Consider the following 14,426-nt stretch of genomic DNA (forward strand, 5'->3'; position numbering starts at 1 on the left):
TCACTGAATTATAATGATTTGAAAGTCTGAGTGTTTCTAGAGAGCACATACAATGTCTAATTTACTTCTATGCCTTGAGAACCTGGGACAGCTCTTGATACATAGTAGGATCTCAGATAGGCTTTGAATAAACAATATATTTTTGTTTAAAAGCAAAAGGAACTTGTCAACAAGTTCATGTTGTTGATAATCTCTTAGATTCAATATTTGATGTCTGAAGTATATGATGTTAATTCCTTCCTTGATTTAACATGTGTTTATTGAAGATCTATCCTAAGCCAGAAATGGACAATAATCAACAAAAATAAATATGTACTTTACTACTTTTACAGAGTTGAGAATTTATTGGGGGAAACTTACTACTATTTTAGAAATTATTAAAGAAAATATAACATCTCTCAGGTTTGGCCCATGATAATAGTCTGAGATTGTCCCTAACACAAGCTTTCCTGAAATATGTCAAAGCCTTTGCCTGTTGGACTACTTTCATTTCTTGTATGCTGCAGGCTCGCCTCTTGTTCTTCAGCATACAAAGCCATTTTGGTTGATAAACACAACAAATTAAAAATCAAACATGCAAAATAGTAAAACATCTTCTTTTAATCCAAGCAAAATTTTGTCTTCAGAAATGTAGAGGGTTGGGATACATGAGTAACTTTACAGTTTACCAAATGCTTTTATATTTATAGTGGTATTTGGTTTTGCTTATAGGAAAACCAAAGGAATGTTGGGGGAGCATTCAAGAGTCAACAAAACAGAATCATCTTCTTAGGCTGGAGGGACTACTATTTTAGGCAGTGAGAGGTTACTGAAATGTACCCAAGCAAATAAGAGTCCTAGTCTCTGCCCACAGCCAATAAGACACTAACTTCTATCGCAGGCAGTGTGACTAGAGGAATGAAAGAGGCTCCCAGATCTTGGCATTTTGGAAATGGAAAAGGAAAACAAAAAAAATGTATATTCCTGTGAAAATCAGATATCAGAAAATTGAAACAAACACAGTCCAGGTTCCTACTGTCTTGAGCTCTCCAGAGGGTTATATTCTGCTTCCTTCTCATTTAGGGTTACCTAAAAAGAAGGGCAGAGTTAAGAGCAAAAATGTATAGTTAGGTCCATTCAAAGACATAACAGCCAGCTCACAGGGGACAGACATTCTTTTTAAAATGTTCCTTGAGACAGGGGTGTATCTTTCTTGAATTTGGCTATACCTGTTTTCCTCCAGCCCCTCAGCTGGAGGTGGTAACTAACTAGGAATACTGCCAGAGAAGCAATTTCTTCCTTTTAAGTGAAGTGCTGCTATGGCAAAGACATGCTGCTTCAAGGGTTAAACTTTAAAACACTCATTTTGATATATAAAGAAATTGTAAATAAAGCACAAGGCAAAGTTGCAATTTCAGTTTGTGTGCAAAGTAGTAACAATTTCCTAAACTGATGCTGTTGTTTTGCTTAGTCCAGAGCTTTGAAAACAAACAAGTTTTACAAAACCTGTATTAATAATGTAACATTAAGTGCACTATTACTATTTTCCTCTCTTTTTCTGGGTCTCAGAGAAGATGAAGTTTTCTTGATTATCTTTTTAAATAAAAGTTGTAGGCCAGGTGGAGCTTTCAAGGTGACTTTGTCTGAGACTGATGGAAGGAAGGAAATGAGGAAGGGAAAAAAACAAAAACCAAAAAACTACAGATTACTTCATACCTCTTTCAAGCTTAAACAGAAATCTACTTTGGCTTTCTAATAGACTAGTTTTCCAAAAGAGAGCTTGGGCTTTGGCTAAGACCCCTCTGGAGTCACTGACTTGTCCATTAGATACAGTCTCAGGAAAGCTAATATAATGACACATTTCGTCTATAAACTTAAGTGCAAAATAACCAGGTACAAAACTTTGGGTTCTCTATCTTAAGAGCAGCAAATATCTATGTTCTTTTCTCAAAACTGGATCCTGTCAATTTCCGGAATTAACCACTTTACCATTGTGGTTTACTTGCTTGTTTTTGTTGGGCAGAGTTGCAAATGTAATGAGGGAAGGGGGTTCTTGCCCTGGTTTAGTACCAGGCAAGGTTACCAAGGGGGCTCATTCTGGTTCCAGAAAGCAGAGCTGGTCATCCTCATTCTCCAGAACTGGGAGTGGATCATTCCCACTCCCCGGAATCTGGAGTGGGTCTTCCCCACTCCCCAAAACTGAGAGCGGATCATCTCCACCCTCTGCAGAAGAAAGACAGTCAGGGCCAAGCTCTTTGCCCCGTGCCACTTTGGACTTGATTGTCCCCATCAGACCTTCAAAAGATCTGAATGTGGCCGACTTCTTTATGCCTCCAAGCTTCCTGCAGAGGGCAGTGCCCATGGTGGACAGAGCAGCTGACACCTTCTGTTCCACATAGGTGTTGGAGACCTGAACATCAAGCCAGCTCTTGGATAGATTCTGTCTCAGCCCTACCAAAGCTGTGAAGCCTAACTTCCTCTTGAGCTTCCCACAGCGTCTATCTTTGGCTGCTAGTACGTGGCGTAGGGTTACAATTTCAGCCTCCAATTTAGTGAGTTTGGCTTTGAGCTCTCTTTGCTCAGGCTCTGTCAGATCCTCCAGTTCAGAAGTCGAGTGGGATTCATATGTGCCCACAGAGGTCTCTGTCCTGGCATGTGGCATGAACTGGGAAAGAAGATCTTCATTAAGAGAGTCTAGGTTCAATTCTTGGTAGAAAGAGTCGAATTCTTGGGCTGCAGAGAAATAATCTTGGCCAGCAGAGTCGAAATCTAGGCCTGCAGGCTCAGACTTTTGGTGGGTGGAGTCAGATTTCAGGCGGGAGAGATCCATGACCCAGCTGGTACAATGGACCCCTTGGCAGTTGAGTTGATGGCCTGGCCTGTGAAGTAGACGCGCTAGCTCGTGGTGTTCACTTCCGGGTGGTGGGGGTGGGTAGCCGGTCAGGTCAGGGTTGCGGAGGTGGGACTTCCCGTCCAAAGTGCGAGGCTGCAGAATCTGTGCTCAGCTGAGGCGCAGCCCACACTGGCGGCATCTTGGCATCGCAAGGACCTCATGAGGTAGGCAGTGCAGAGATTATTGTCGAAAGGAGAGAAATTTCTCCTGACGCGGTAAGTGACAAGCCCTGGCCTTCAAGCCAAAGCGTCAGGCAACTCTTTTCCACACCAGCGGTTTTCCAGCACTTGAAAATCATTTAAACATCATTGTGCTAGTATGAGTTTTCAATTTTGTAGTTGCATTTTCTTTATTCCCCCCTGCCTCCACTCACATTTCTGGAAGCATGTCTGCCCACATTCAAGGTTACCAGTTGTGGGAGGTAGTCTGCACAGTAAAGTAAAACTAGTTAAATAGGATCTATCAGAGTGTGGATCCACTCTTCCCCTCCAACCTCCCACCCTAACCTCCCCCCAACTCTAATTTTGCCCAGAGTAAACTTATGCAATGGAAAAATCAGGACATTAATCCAGTGAGGTGTTGTGGTCTGGCTTCACTTAACTCATTCTATGTCTGCCTATTCTCAGAGAAATATTCTTGAGCAAGTCTTAGATTCTAGTGATTTTGTTGGATATTCTGGTGGTTCTTGCGAGCATGATCTTGTGGAGCATAATTTGATCCTCAGCAAATTTCAGCAGTTTGCCCTACTCATGCCTATGTGGCTACAATGAAGCATCTAGCTATGCATTCAAACCAACTTCAGCCCTCCTTTGAGTTTATGTTCTATAACCCTTTCACATAATTTAGTAGTGTTTATTATTGTCTTGTCCTGAGTGGTGTGTTTCCCTAAGTTAAAAAATGAGAATTGTTCTTGTTGTAAACGTGAAGGCTGATGGGGGATTTGGCTGTGTGTTTAAAGGCGTGAAAAGGGCAGCAAGGGCTCCCTAAAAACCAATTTGTTCTGAAGGCTAGGCTTTTCCTCCATTGCCTGTAGAAACACTGGTGGCTTCAGGAACACTCCCAGACTCTGAATCAGAACTCCTCTTTCAAACCTGAGACTAAAGGGTAAAGAAATCCCTGAATTATGCTACATAATATGGAACATACATTCTCTATTCAAAGTTGAGACTCCAAGTCACCAAATCTGAACTTGCACTTGATTTTACTTCTCTGCATTATTTCAGCCACCAACCTTGATGCCTATTTTCTTTATATGCTTCCTCATCCTTCAATGTAAAATATGAAATATTTTATTAAGCCTTGATTCATTTTGATAGAGTAATGGTTTTTTTCTCATAGCAAAACTGAACTTTTCAGATACTTGGTTTCCAGATCCCACATCAAGACATACCCTCTCATTCAAATAGGAAAAGAAGAAGTGGAATTATTTCATTTTGCAGATGATATGATTCCATATCTAGAAAACCCCAAAGGCTCTACCAAAAGGCTCCTGAAACTGATAAATGACTTCAGTAAAGTTTCAGGATATAAAATCAGTAGCATTTCTATATATCAATAATGTTCAAGCTGAGAACCAAATAAAGAATGCAATCTCATTTACAATAGCCACAAAAAAATTAAATACCTCAGACTACATCTAACCAATGAGATGAAAGATCTCTACAAGGAGACCTACAAAACACTGCCAAAAGAAATCATAGATGATACAAACTAATGGAAAACATTACATGCTCATGGATTAGAAGAATCAAAATTGTTAAAATTGCCATACTGTGCAAAGCAATCTGTGGATTCAGTGCCATTCCTTTCAAATTATCAATGTTATTTTTCACGGAACTAGAAAAAAAACTATTCTAAAATTCATATGGAACCAAAAAAGAGCCTAAACAGCCAAAGCAACCCTAAGCAAAAAGAACAAAGCTGGAAGCATGCTGCAGTAATCAAAACAGCGTGGTACTGGTACAAATAGATCAATGGAGCAGACACATAGACCAGTGGAACAGAGACTCAGAATAGAGACTCAGAAATAAAGCCACACACCTATAACCATCTGATATTTGACAAAGTCAACAAAAATAAGCAGTGGGGAAAGGATTCCTGATTCAATAAATCATGCTGAGATAGGTGGCTAGCCATATAAAGAATAAAACTGGACTCCTATCTTTCACCATATACAAAAGCTAACTCAAGATGGATTAAAGATTTAAATGTAAACCTCACACTATAAGAATCCTAGAAGAAAACCTGGGAAACACCATTCTGGACATCAGTCTTGGGAAAGAATTTATGACTAAGTCCCCAAAAGCAATCTCAACAAAAGCAAACATTGACAAGTGGGACCTAACTAAAGAGCTTCTGCACAGCAAAAGAAACTATTAATAAAGTAAACAGACAACCTACAGAATGGGAGAAAATATTCAGAAACTATGCATCTGACAAAGGTCTAATATCTAGAATCAATATGGAACTTAAATAATTGAACAAGCAAAACCCAAATAACCCCATTTAAAAATGGACAAAAGACACGAACAGGCACTTTGCAGAAGAAGACATACAAGTGTCTTCAAGCCAACAAACATATGAAAAAACATGTGAAAAAATGTTTCACATCACTAATCATCAGAGAAATTCAAATCAAAACCGTAATGAGATAACATCTCACACCTGTCAGAAGGGCTATTCTTAAAAAGTCAAAAAACAACAGATGTTAAGAAGGCTGTGGAGAAAAGGAAACGCTTATACACTTATACACTGGTGGTGGGAATGTAAATTCAGCTACTGTGGAAAACAGTTTATAGATTTCTCAAATAACTTAAAACAGAACTACCATTAATCCAGCAATCCCATTACTAGGTGTATATGCAAAAGAAAACAAATCATCCTACTGAAAAGACATGCACTCATATGTTCATCACGGCACAGTTCACAATAGCAAAGACATGGAATCAACTTAGGTACCCATCAATAGTGGATTGGATAAAGGAAATGTTGGTATATATACAGCATGGAATACTACACAGGAATAAAAAAGAATAAAATCATGTCATTTCCAGCAACATGGATGCAGTTGGAGGCCATTATCCTAATTGAATTAATACAGGAACAGAAAACCAGATGCCATATGTACTCACTTATAAGTCAGAGCTAAACATTGGATACTCATGGTCATAAAGAGGACAACAATAGACCCTGGGGACTACTAGAAGGGGGAAGTGGGTGGGCGGGGAAAGGGTTGAAAAACTAACCATTGGGTACTATGCTCAGTACCTGGCTGATTAAATCATTCGTAACCCAAACCTTGGCATCACACAATATACCCAAGTAACAAGCCTGCACATGTACCTCTGAATCTAAAATAAAAGTAGAAAAAGAAAAAGACAATAGCCTCTGGAAGAGATGCTCCTTATTGGCAATGTTCTAATCTCCTGAGTAAACCTGGCTAAACAATCCATTTTATTAGGCATATGCATAAGCACATACAAAACAACATATATATTTTGAGAACATAGATCTATCAAATGAAAGTTTATTTAATTTATAGTGATAGTAACCAACTGTTTGTATAAGCTATCCTGTTAAGGTGTAAAATACCAAACACTCACCCCATGATTGTAAAATTTCACATCTCTAGATTAGACAATGGAATCCTCTATATTACACAAAAAGGCTCATAAAACTTCATATAAAACCAAAGGCTTTTTGATGCTATTTATTTAAGTACTAAAAATAGCCAAAGTATTTGATTCAGGAACTATAAAGAAAATGCTTGAGATTATTTGTAATCCTACAACGGTTTGATATCCTTTATTTCCAAGGAGGACACCACTGACCCATTTTTGATAAAGAAAGAACTGAGTTATTTCTCTGGTAAGGGTGATGGATTATAATAATCTTTTGTAAAGTAAAGGTAAGTGGTATAATAAAATGATCTTTTTCTCTTTATGTGTAGAAGCCTGTATATGTTATGTTCTATAAATAATTTCCTAAAGCTTGAATATGAAAACAAAGCCATATCCTCCACCAGGTCTGGGTTATTTGGGAATAGGAGAAGTTAGATCATAGCGAGTGATACTCAAGTTTGGATATGATTAGGAACTTGTATCAGTGCCGGCAGTTTTAACCATTTGACTTCTTTTGTTATAAATGATCAATATAGAGCTTTCTGATTACATTGATGATTCAGATTGCTTCTAAATAACTGACAACTCACCTTGCAGTCTGGTCATTTGCACTGCTAGATTTAAGTGAGTTCTCTAAGGCTTTATTTCTAATATTTAAACACTCTTTTCTGGTATTCAACTACCATAATTTTAACTGAATGCAAGGAAAAATATTTAAATATCGAATTAAGCCTGAAAATAAGGCATATAACTGAAACCCTACTCCAGTCAGAATGTTTTAAGAGTAAGAGAAAATTGGTAGTTGGGCTTTTCTTGTGGAAAGTCAGAATATTTTATTTTATTTCAATTTGCAAGTTATTTTCACTATTGTCTCACATCATAGCCCAGCTCCATCAATAATATATGTAGTTAGTCACCTCTCCATAGATACTCTCCAGCATGAACAGGAATATTGACTGAACTTTATAGCAACAAGCATTACTGCTATCAGTTTTCATATTTCAGTGGTTAAGTTGATCATCATTTAGGATAAGGATGATATTTTCTTTCAGCAGCTCTCCTATTTGAACTAATTAGCTTAAAAAATAAATAGGATAGGATTTTCTTCTCTGATACCAAAATACACTATCGGTGTATTAAATCAACATTAGAGCTTATTGCTGTTATTCATCCTCTTTGGTGGTATATAAAGGTGGTAGGGGTACTGGGGGAATCAAATTAAGATTCAGAGTCTGGTTGTGCCTGAAGAACTGTATTCCCCTCCTCTGTCATGCCCACTTACATGGGTTAATATGTAAAGGAGGAAGGGACTTTCAAAGAGGAAGTTTGTTTGTTTGTTTGTTTCAGGTCTTAGAGGTAGAAGAGGAATCATAAGGAGAATGAGGGATGGAAAGAAGGGAAAGAAAAATGATCAAATGATGTAGGAACTTCCCTAGATTAAAAAATGAGGATTCTTCTTGTTGAAATATAAAAGCTTTGTATATAAAGGCCTATATAGACTAGTAAGGACTCTGTAAACACTGTATTTTGTTCCAGAGACTGGAGTTTTCCTCCAATGCTTGCAGAAACACTGGTGGATCTAGGTATGTTTCTTTAGTGATGATCTAGAAATTTGGAGGATGCCTTAAAATGGAGCAGGGGATTGAAAAAGGATATGACTGTCACTTGCTTCTCACTCTCCTTCACCCCCTTCAGCCCAACCAACACTCTCCTTGAATTACATGCAGTTACAGCAAAGGCATAGATTGTTGCTATGGTTTGAATGTGTCCCCCAAAACCTATGTGTTGGAAAGTTAATCCTCAATGCAACAGTATTGAAAGGTGGGATCTTTAAGAGATGGTTAGGTCGTGAGAGCTCTGCCCTCATAAATGAATTAATGCAATTATCACTGGAACAGGTTAATTATTCTGGGAGTGAGTTGCTAATAATTGGAGAGTTTGACTCTCTCTCCTCTCATGTTCTTTTGCTCTTTTACCTTCTTCCATGGTACGATGCAGCAAGAAGGCCCTCACCAGATGCTGGTGCCTTGATATTGGACTTTCCAGCCTCCAGAATCATGAGAAATAAATTTCTATTGTTTATAAATTATTCAGTCTGTGATGTTCTGTTATAGTAGCATAAAACTGACTAAGATAACTGTTGCTAAAAAGTCTGTAGGGGATCCAGATTACTTGAAGGAGCTAGTAGTAGCTTTCTGTATGTATGACCCTTAACTAAGCAGGAAAATTTAGCAAGACATTTATTGGAAAGATGTACAAATTTTGAGTACCAGGAGATACATCTCCTAGATCGGGCATATATATATTTTCTCTCCTGGGAAGGTAGGGTTCTCAGAGTGCAGGGTTAAGAGTGGCAGCAGGAGATACTTCCATCAAGTGGCTGGACACAGAATGGACATCTACAGAGAGGACAGAGCAGAAGCACATGGAAGAGTTAGTCCTGAGCATAGAGGACTCCCAGAAGTAACTGGGGATATTCAGGGAAGGGAGTCTTGAAGTCCTGAAGCTTGGCACTGAGGGGTTGGAACTAACAAAATGTAGTGGGCAGAGTAATTAGATTCATTTGTATCTACAGGCTGTAGAAGCCTGAGGACAATCAGGTTATTTTACATTTTTATTTTGTTTTATATTTTTGAGACAGGGTCTTGCTCTGTCACCCAGGCTGGAGTGCTGTGTTGCAGGTTCCTAAGCTCAAGTGATCCTCCCACCTCAGCCCTCAGACTCCCAAGTACCCAGGACTATAGGCATGTGCCACCACATCTGGCTAATTAAAAAATTTTTTTTAGTAGAGACGGAGTTTCACCATGTTGCCCAGGCTGGTTTTAAATTCCTGGGCTCAAGTGATCCTCCTGCCTTGGCCTCCAAAGTGCTGTGATTGTACATACACAACCCTGGCGGCGATCAGGCTATTAATGGAAAAGTTACAATCTTTTTAAAGGTTATAACCATTGTGGTGAATTTGCTGCAATGTAATAAACCTACAGCCTGTACTCTACTCCCTAGGAGCTTAACTATTTTTGTCTTAAAACAGTCATGCCTTCTATAGCATAATAACTATTTTATTTCCTTGATTCTGAGGCACAATCAGTTGTAAGACATATCTTTGCTTTATTAGGAGGTTTCTAGGAGGAAAAATCTATATTGTACATTTATTTTAAGATACAATCCTGCCTTAGTCTGTTTGGGTTGTTATACAGGAATACGTGAGGCTGGGAAATTTATAAAGAAAAGAGATTTATTTGGCTCATGGTTCTGCAGGCTGTACAAGAAGCATGGTGTCAGCATCCATCTGCTTGGCTTCTTCAGGGCCTCATGTTTCCTCCATTCCTGATGGAAGTTGAGGGGGAAGCTAGCCTCACATGGCAAAAGAAGTGCCAGGCTCTTTTCAACAACCACTTTTCTCGGAAACTAAGGGTGAGAACTCACTCCCTCCTTTGAGAATGGCACCAGACCATTCATGAAGGATCCAACCCCATGATCCAGACACCTCTCACCAGGCCCCACCTCCAACACTGGAGGTCAGATTTCAACCTGAGACTTGACAGGGCCAAACAAACTATCCAGGGCTGAGTGTGGTGGCTCACACCTGTAATCCCAGCCATTTGGGAAGGGTGAGAAGATTGCTTGAAGTCAGGAGTTCAAGCAATGACCAGTCTGAGCGAAACAGCAAGACCCCTCTCTACACAAAATTTTATTTTATTTTATTTTTTTATTTTTTTTTTTTGAGACAGAGTCTCGCTCTGCCGCCCAGGCTGGAGTGCAGTGGCGTGATCTTGGCTCACTGCAAGCTCCGCCTCCCGGGTTCACGCCATTCTCCTGCCTCAGCCTCCTGTACCCAAAATTTTATTATTATTACTATTATTTTTATTTTTCCATAAGTTATTGGGGTACAGGTGTTACTTGGTTTCATGAGTAAGTTCTTTAGTGGTGATTTGTGAGATTTTGGTGCACATATCAACTGAGCAGTATACACTGCATCATATTTGTAGTCCTTTAATCCCTCACCTTCCTCACACTCTTCCCCCTGAGTCCCCAAAGTCCATTGTGTCATTCTTATGCCTTTGAATCCTCATAGCTTAGCTCCTACGTATCAGTGAGAACATATGATGTTTGGTTTTTCATTCCTGAGTTACTTCACTGAGAGTAATAGTCTCCAATCTCAGCCAGGTCACTGCAAATGCTGTGAATTCACTCCTTTTTATGGCTGTGTAGTATTCCATCTCATATATGTATACACACCAGTTTCTTGATCCACTTGTTGGCATTTGGGTTGGTTCCACAATTTTGCAATTGTTAATTGTGCTGCAATAAACATGGGTGTGCAAATATCTTTTTCAAATAATGACTTCTTTTCCTCTGGGTAGATACCCAGTAGTGGGATTTCTGGATTAAATAGTAGTTTTACTTTTAGTTCTTTAAGGAATCTCTGTACTGTTTTCCATAGTGGCTGTACTAGTTTACATTCCCACCAGCAATGTAGAAGTGTTTCCTTTTCATTGCATCCATGCCAACATCTACTGTTTTTTGGGTTTTTGATTATGACCATTCTTGCAGGAGTAAGGTATCATATGGTGGTTTTGATTTGCATTTCCCTGATCATTAGTGTGTGATGTTGAGCATTTTTTCATATGTTTGTTGGCCATTTGTCTATCTTCTTTTGAAAATTGTCTATTCATGTCCTTAGCCCACTTTTTGATGTGATTGTTTGTTTTTTTCTTACTGATTTGTTAGAGTTCATTGCAGATTCTGGGTATTAGTCTTTTGTCAGATGTATACATTGTGAAGATTTTCTCCTACTCTGTGGGTTGTCTTTTTACTCTGCTGACTGTTCCCTTTGCCGTGCAAAAGCTCTTTAGTTTAATTAGGTCCCAGCTGTTTATCTTTGTTTTTATTACATTTACTTTTGGGTTCTTGGTCATGAAATCCTTGCCTAAGCCAATGTCTAGAAGGGGTTTTCCAATGTTATCTTCTAGAATTTTTATAGTTTCACATCTTAGGTTTAAGTCATTAATCCATCTTTACTTGATTTTTGTATAAGGTGAGAGATGAGGATCCAGTTTCATTCTCCTACAGGTGGCTAGCCAATTATCCCAGCACCATTTGTTGAAAAGGTTGTCCTTTCCACACGTTATGTTTTTTGTTTGCTTTGTTGAAGATCAATTGGCTGTAAGCATTTGGGTTTATTTTTGGGTTCTATATTCTGTTCCATTGATCTATGTGCCTATTTTTATACCAGTACCATGCTGTTTTGGCCTTACAGTATAGTTTGAAATAAAGTAGTGTGATACTTCCAGATTTGTTCTTTTTACTTTGTCTTGCTTTGGCTATGTGGGTTGTGGGCTCATTTTTGGTTCCATATGAATTTTAGAATTGTTTTTTCTAATTCTCTGAAGAATGATGGTGGTATTTTGATGGGGATTGCATTGAATTTGTAGATTGCTTTTGGCAGTATGGTCATTTTCACAATACTGATTCTACCCATCCATGAGCATGGGTTGTGTTAACATTTGTTTGTGTTGTCTATGATTTATTTCAGCAATGTTTTATAGTTTTCCTTGTAGAGGTCTTTTGACTCCTTTGTTAGGTATATTCTTAAGTATTTTTTTTTTTTGCAGCTATTGTAAAAAGGGTTGAGTTCTTGATTCGATTCTCCACTTGGTTGCTGTTGGTGTGTAGAAGAGCTACTGATTTTTGTACATTAATCTTGTATCTGCAAACTTTGCTGAATTCTTTTATCGGTTCTAGGAGCTTTCTGGAGGAGTCCTGAGGGTTTTCAAGGTAAATGATCTTATTGTCAGCAAACAGTGACAGTTTGACTTCCCCTTTACTGATTTGGATTCCCTTTATTTCTTTCTCTTGTCTGATTGCTCTGGCTAGGACTTCCAGTACTATGTTGAAGAGGAGTGTTGAGAGTGGGCATCCTTGTCTTATTCCAGTTCTCAGAGGGAATGCTTTCAACATTTCTCCATTCAGTATTATGTTGGCTGTGGGTTTGTCATAGATAGCTTTTATTATATTAAGGTATGTCCCTTGTATGCTGATTTTGCTGAGAGTTTTAATCATAAAGTGATGCTGGATTTTGTCAAAGTCTTCTTCTGCATCTATTGAGATGATTATGTGATTTTTGTTTTAAATTCTGCTTATGTGGTGTATCACATTTATTGACTTGCGTATGTTAAACCATCCCTTCATCCCTGGTATGGAACCCACTTGATCATAGTGGATTATCTTTGTGATATGTTGTTGGATTCGGTTAGCTAGTATTTTGTTAAGGATTTTAGCATCTATGTTCATCAAGGATATCAGTCTGTAGTTTTCTTTTTTGGTTATGTCCTTTCCTGGTTTTGGTATTAGGGTCATGCTGGCTTCATAGAATGAATTAAGGAAGGTTCCTTCCTCGTTTCTCTATCTTGTGGAATAGTGTCAAAAGGATTGGCACCAATTCTTCTTTGAATGTCTGGTAGAATTCATCTGTGAATCCATCTGGTCCTGGACTTTCTTCTGTTGGTAATTTTTTAATTACCATTTCAATCTTGCTGCTTGTTACTGGTCTCTGTTCAGGGTATCTAATTCTTCTGGATTTAAGCTAGGAGTGTTGTATTTTTCCAGAAATTTATCCATCTCTTCTTGTTTGTTTTTTGAGATGGAGTTTCACTCTATTGCCCAGGCTGGAGTGCGATCTTGGCTCACTGCAACCTCCACCTCCCAGGTTCAAGTGATTCTCTTGCCCTAGCCTCCCGAGTAGCTGGTATTCCAAGGCATGTGCCACCATGCCTGGCTAATTTTTGTATTTTTAGTAGAGTTGGGGTTTCCCCGTGTTGGCCAGGCTGGTCTGGAACTCCTGACCTCAGGTGATCCACCTGCCTTGGCCTCCCAAAGTGTTGGGATTACAGACGTGAGCAACTGCACCCAGCCTGTATTTCTTTTTGTTGTTGTTTCAATTTCATTTAGCTCTGGTCTGATCTTGGTTATTTCCTTTATTCTGCTGGGTTAGGGTTTGGTTTGTTCTAGTTTCTAGTTCCTTGAGGTGTGATCTTAGAACGTCTGTTTGTGCTCTTTCAGACTTTTTGATGTAGGTGTTTAGGGCTATGAACTTTCCTCTTAGCACCATCTTTGCTGTATCCCAGAAGTTTCTTTTCTTTTTTTTTTTTTTTTTTTTTTTGAGACGGAGTCTCACTCTGTCACTAGACTGGAGGGCAATTGTGCGATCTCGGCTCACTGCAACCTCCACCTCCTGGGTTCAAGTGATTCTCCTGCCTCAGCCTCCCAAGTAGCTGGGACTACAGGTGCATACCACCACACCCAGCTAATTTTTGTATTTTTAGCAGAGACAGGGTTTCGCCATGTTGGCTGGGATGGTCTCGATCTCTTGTCCTCATGATCCACCTGAATCGGCATCCCAGAGTGCTAGGATTTCAGACGTGAGCCACTGCGTCCAGTCCCAGAGGTTTTGATAGGTTGTGTTATTATTGTCATTCAGTTTGAAGAATGTTTAAATTTCCATCTTGATTTCGTTTTTGACTCAGTGCTCATTCAGGAGCAGGTTATCTAATTTCCATGTATTTGCATGGTTTTGAGGGTTCCTTTTGGAGTTGATTTCCAGTTTTATTCCACTGTGGTTTGAGAGAGTGCTTGATATAATTTCAATTTTCTTAAATTAATTGAGGCTCATTTTATGGCCTATCATATTATGGTCTATCTTTGAGAAAGTTCTGTGCGCTGTTGAATAGAATGTATATTCTGTGGTTGTTGGATGAAATATTCTGTATATATCTGCTAAGTCTGTTTGTTCCAAGGTATTGTTTAAATCCATTGTTTCCTTGTTGACTTTCTGTCTTGATGACCTGGCTAGTGTCAGTGGAGTATTGAAGTCCCCCACTATTATTGTGTTGCTTTCTGTCTCATTTCTTAGGTCTATTAGTAATGGTTTTTTT

At 38.9% G+C, this 14,426-nt stretch overlaps 1 protein-coding gene across 1 annotated transcript; it reads right to left on the reverse strand.

The window, feature by feature from the left end:
- Positions 1-348: 348 nt before the first annotated feature.
- TPD52L3 (TPD52 like 3) lies at positions 349-2,890 on the reverse strand. Its single transcript, XM_050761711.1, has one exon. It carries the CDS (start codon positions 2,807-2,809, stop codon positions 2,072-2,074), a length of 738 nt encoding a protein of 245 aa, XP_050617668.1. The 5' UTR covers positions 2,810-2,890; the 3' UTR covers positions 349-2,071.
- Positions 2,891-14,426: the final 11,536 nt, after the last annotated feature.

The sequence above is a fragment of the Macaca thibetana genome, chromosome 15, assembly GCF_024542745.1.
Source record: "Macaca thibetana thibetana isolate TM-01 chromosome 15, ASM2454274v1, whole genome shotgun sequence".
In the NCBI taxonomy this organism is placed as follows: domain Eukaryota; kingdom Metazoa; phylum Chordata; class Mammalia; order Primates; family Cercopithecidae; genus Macaca; species Macaca thibetana.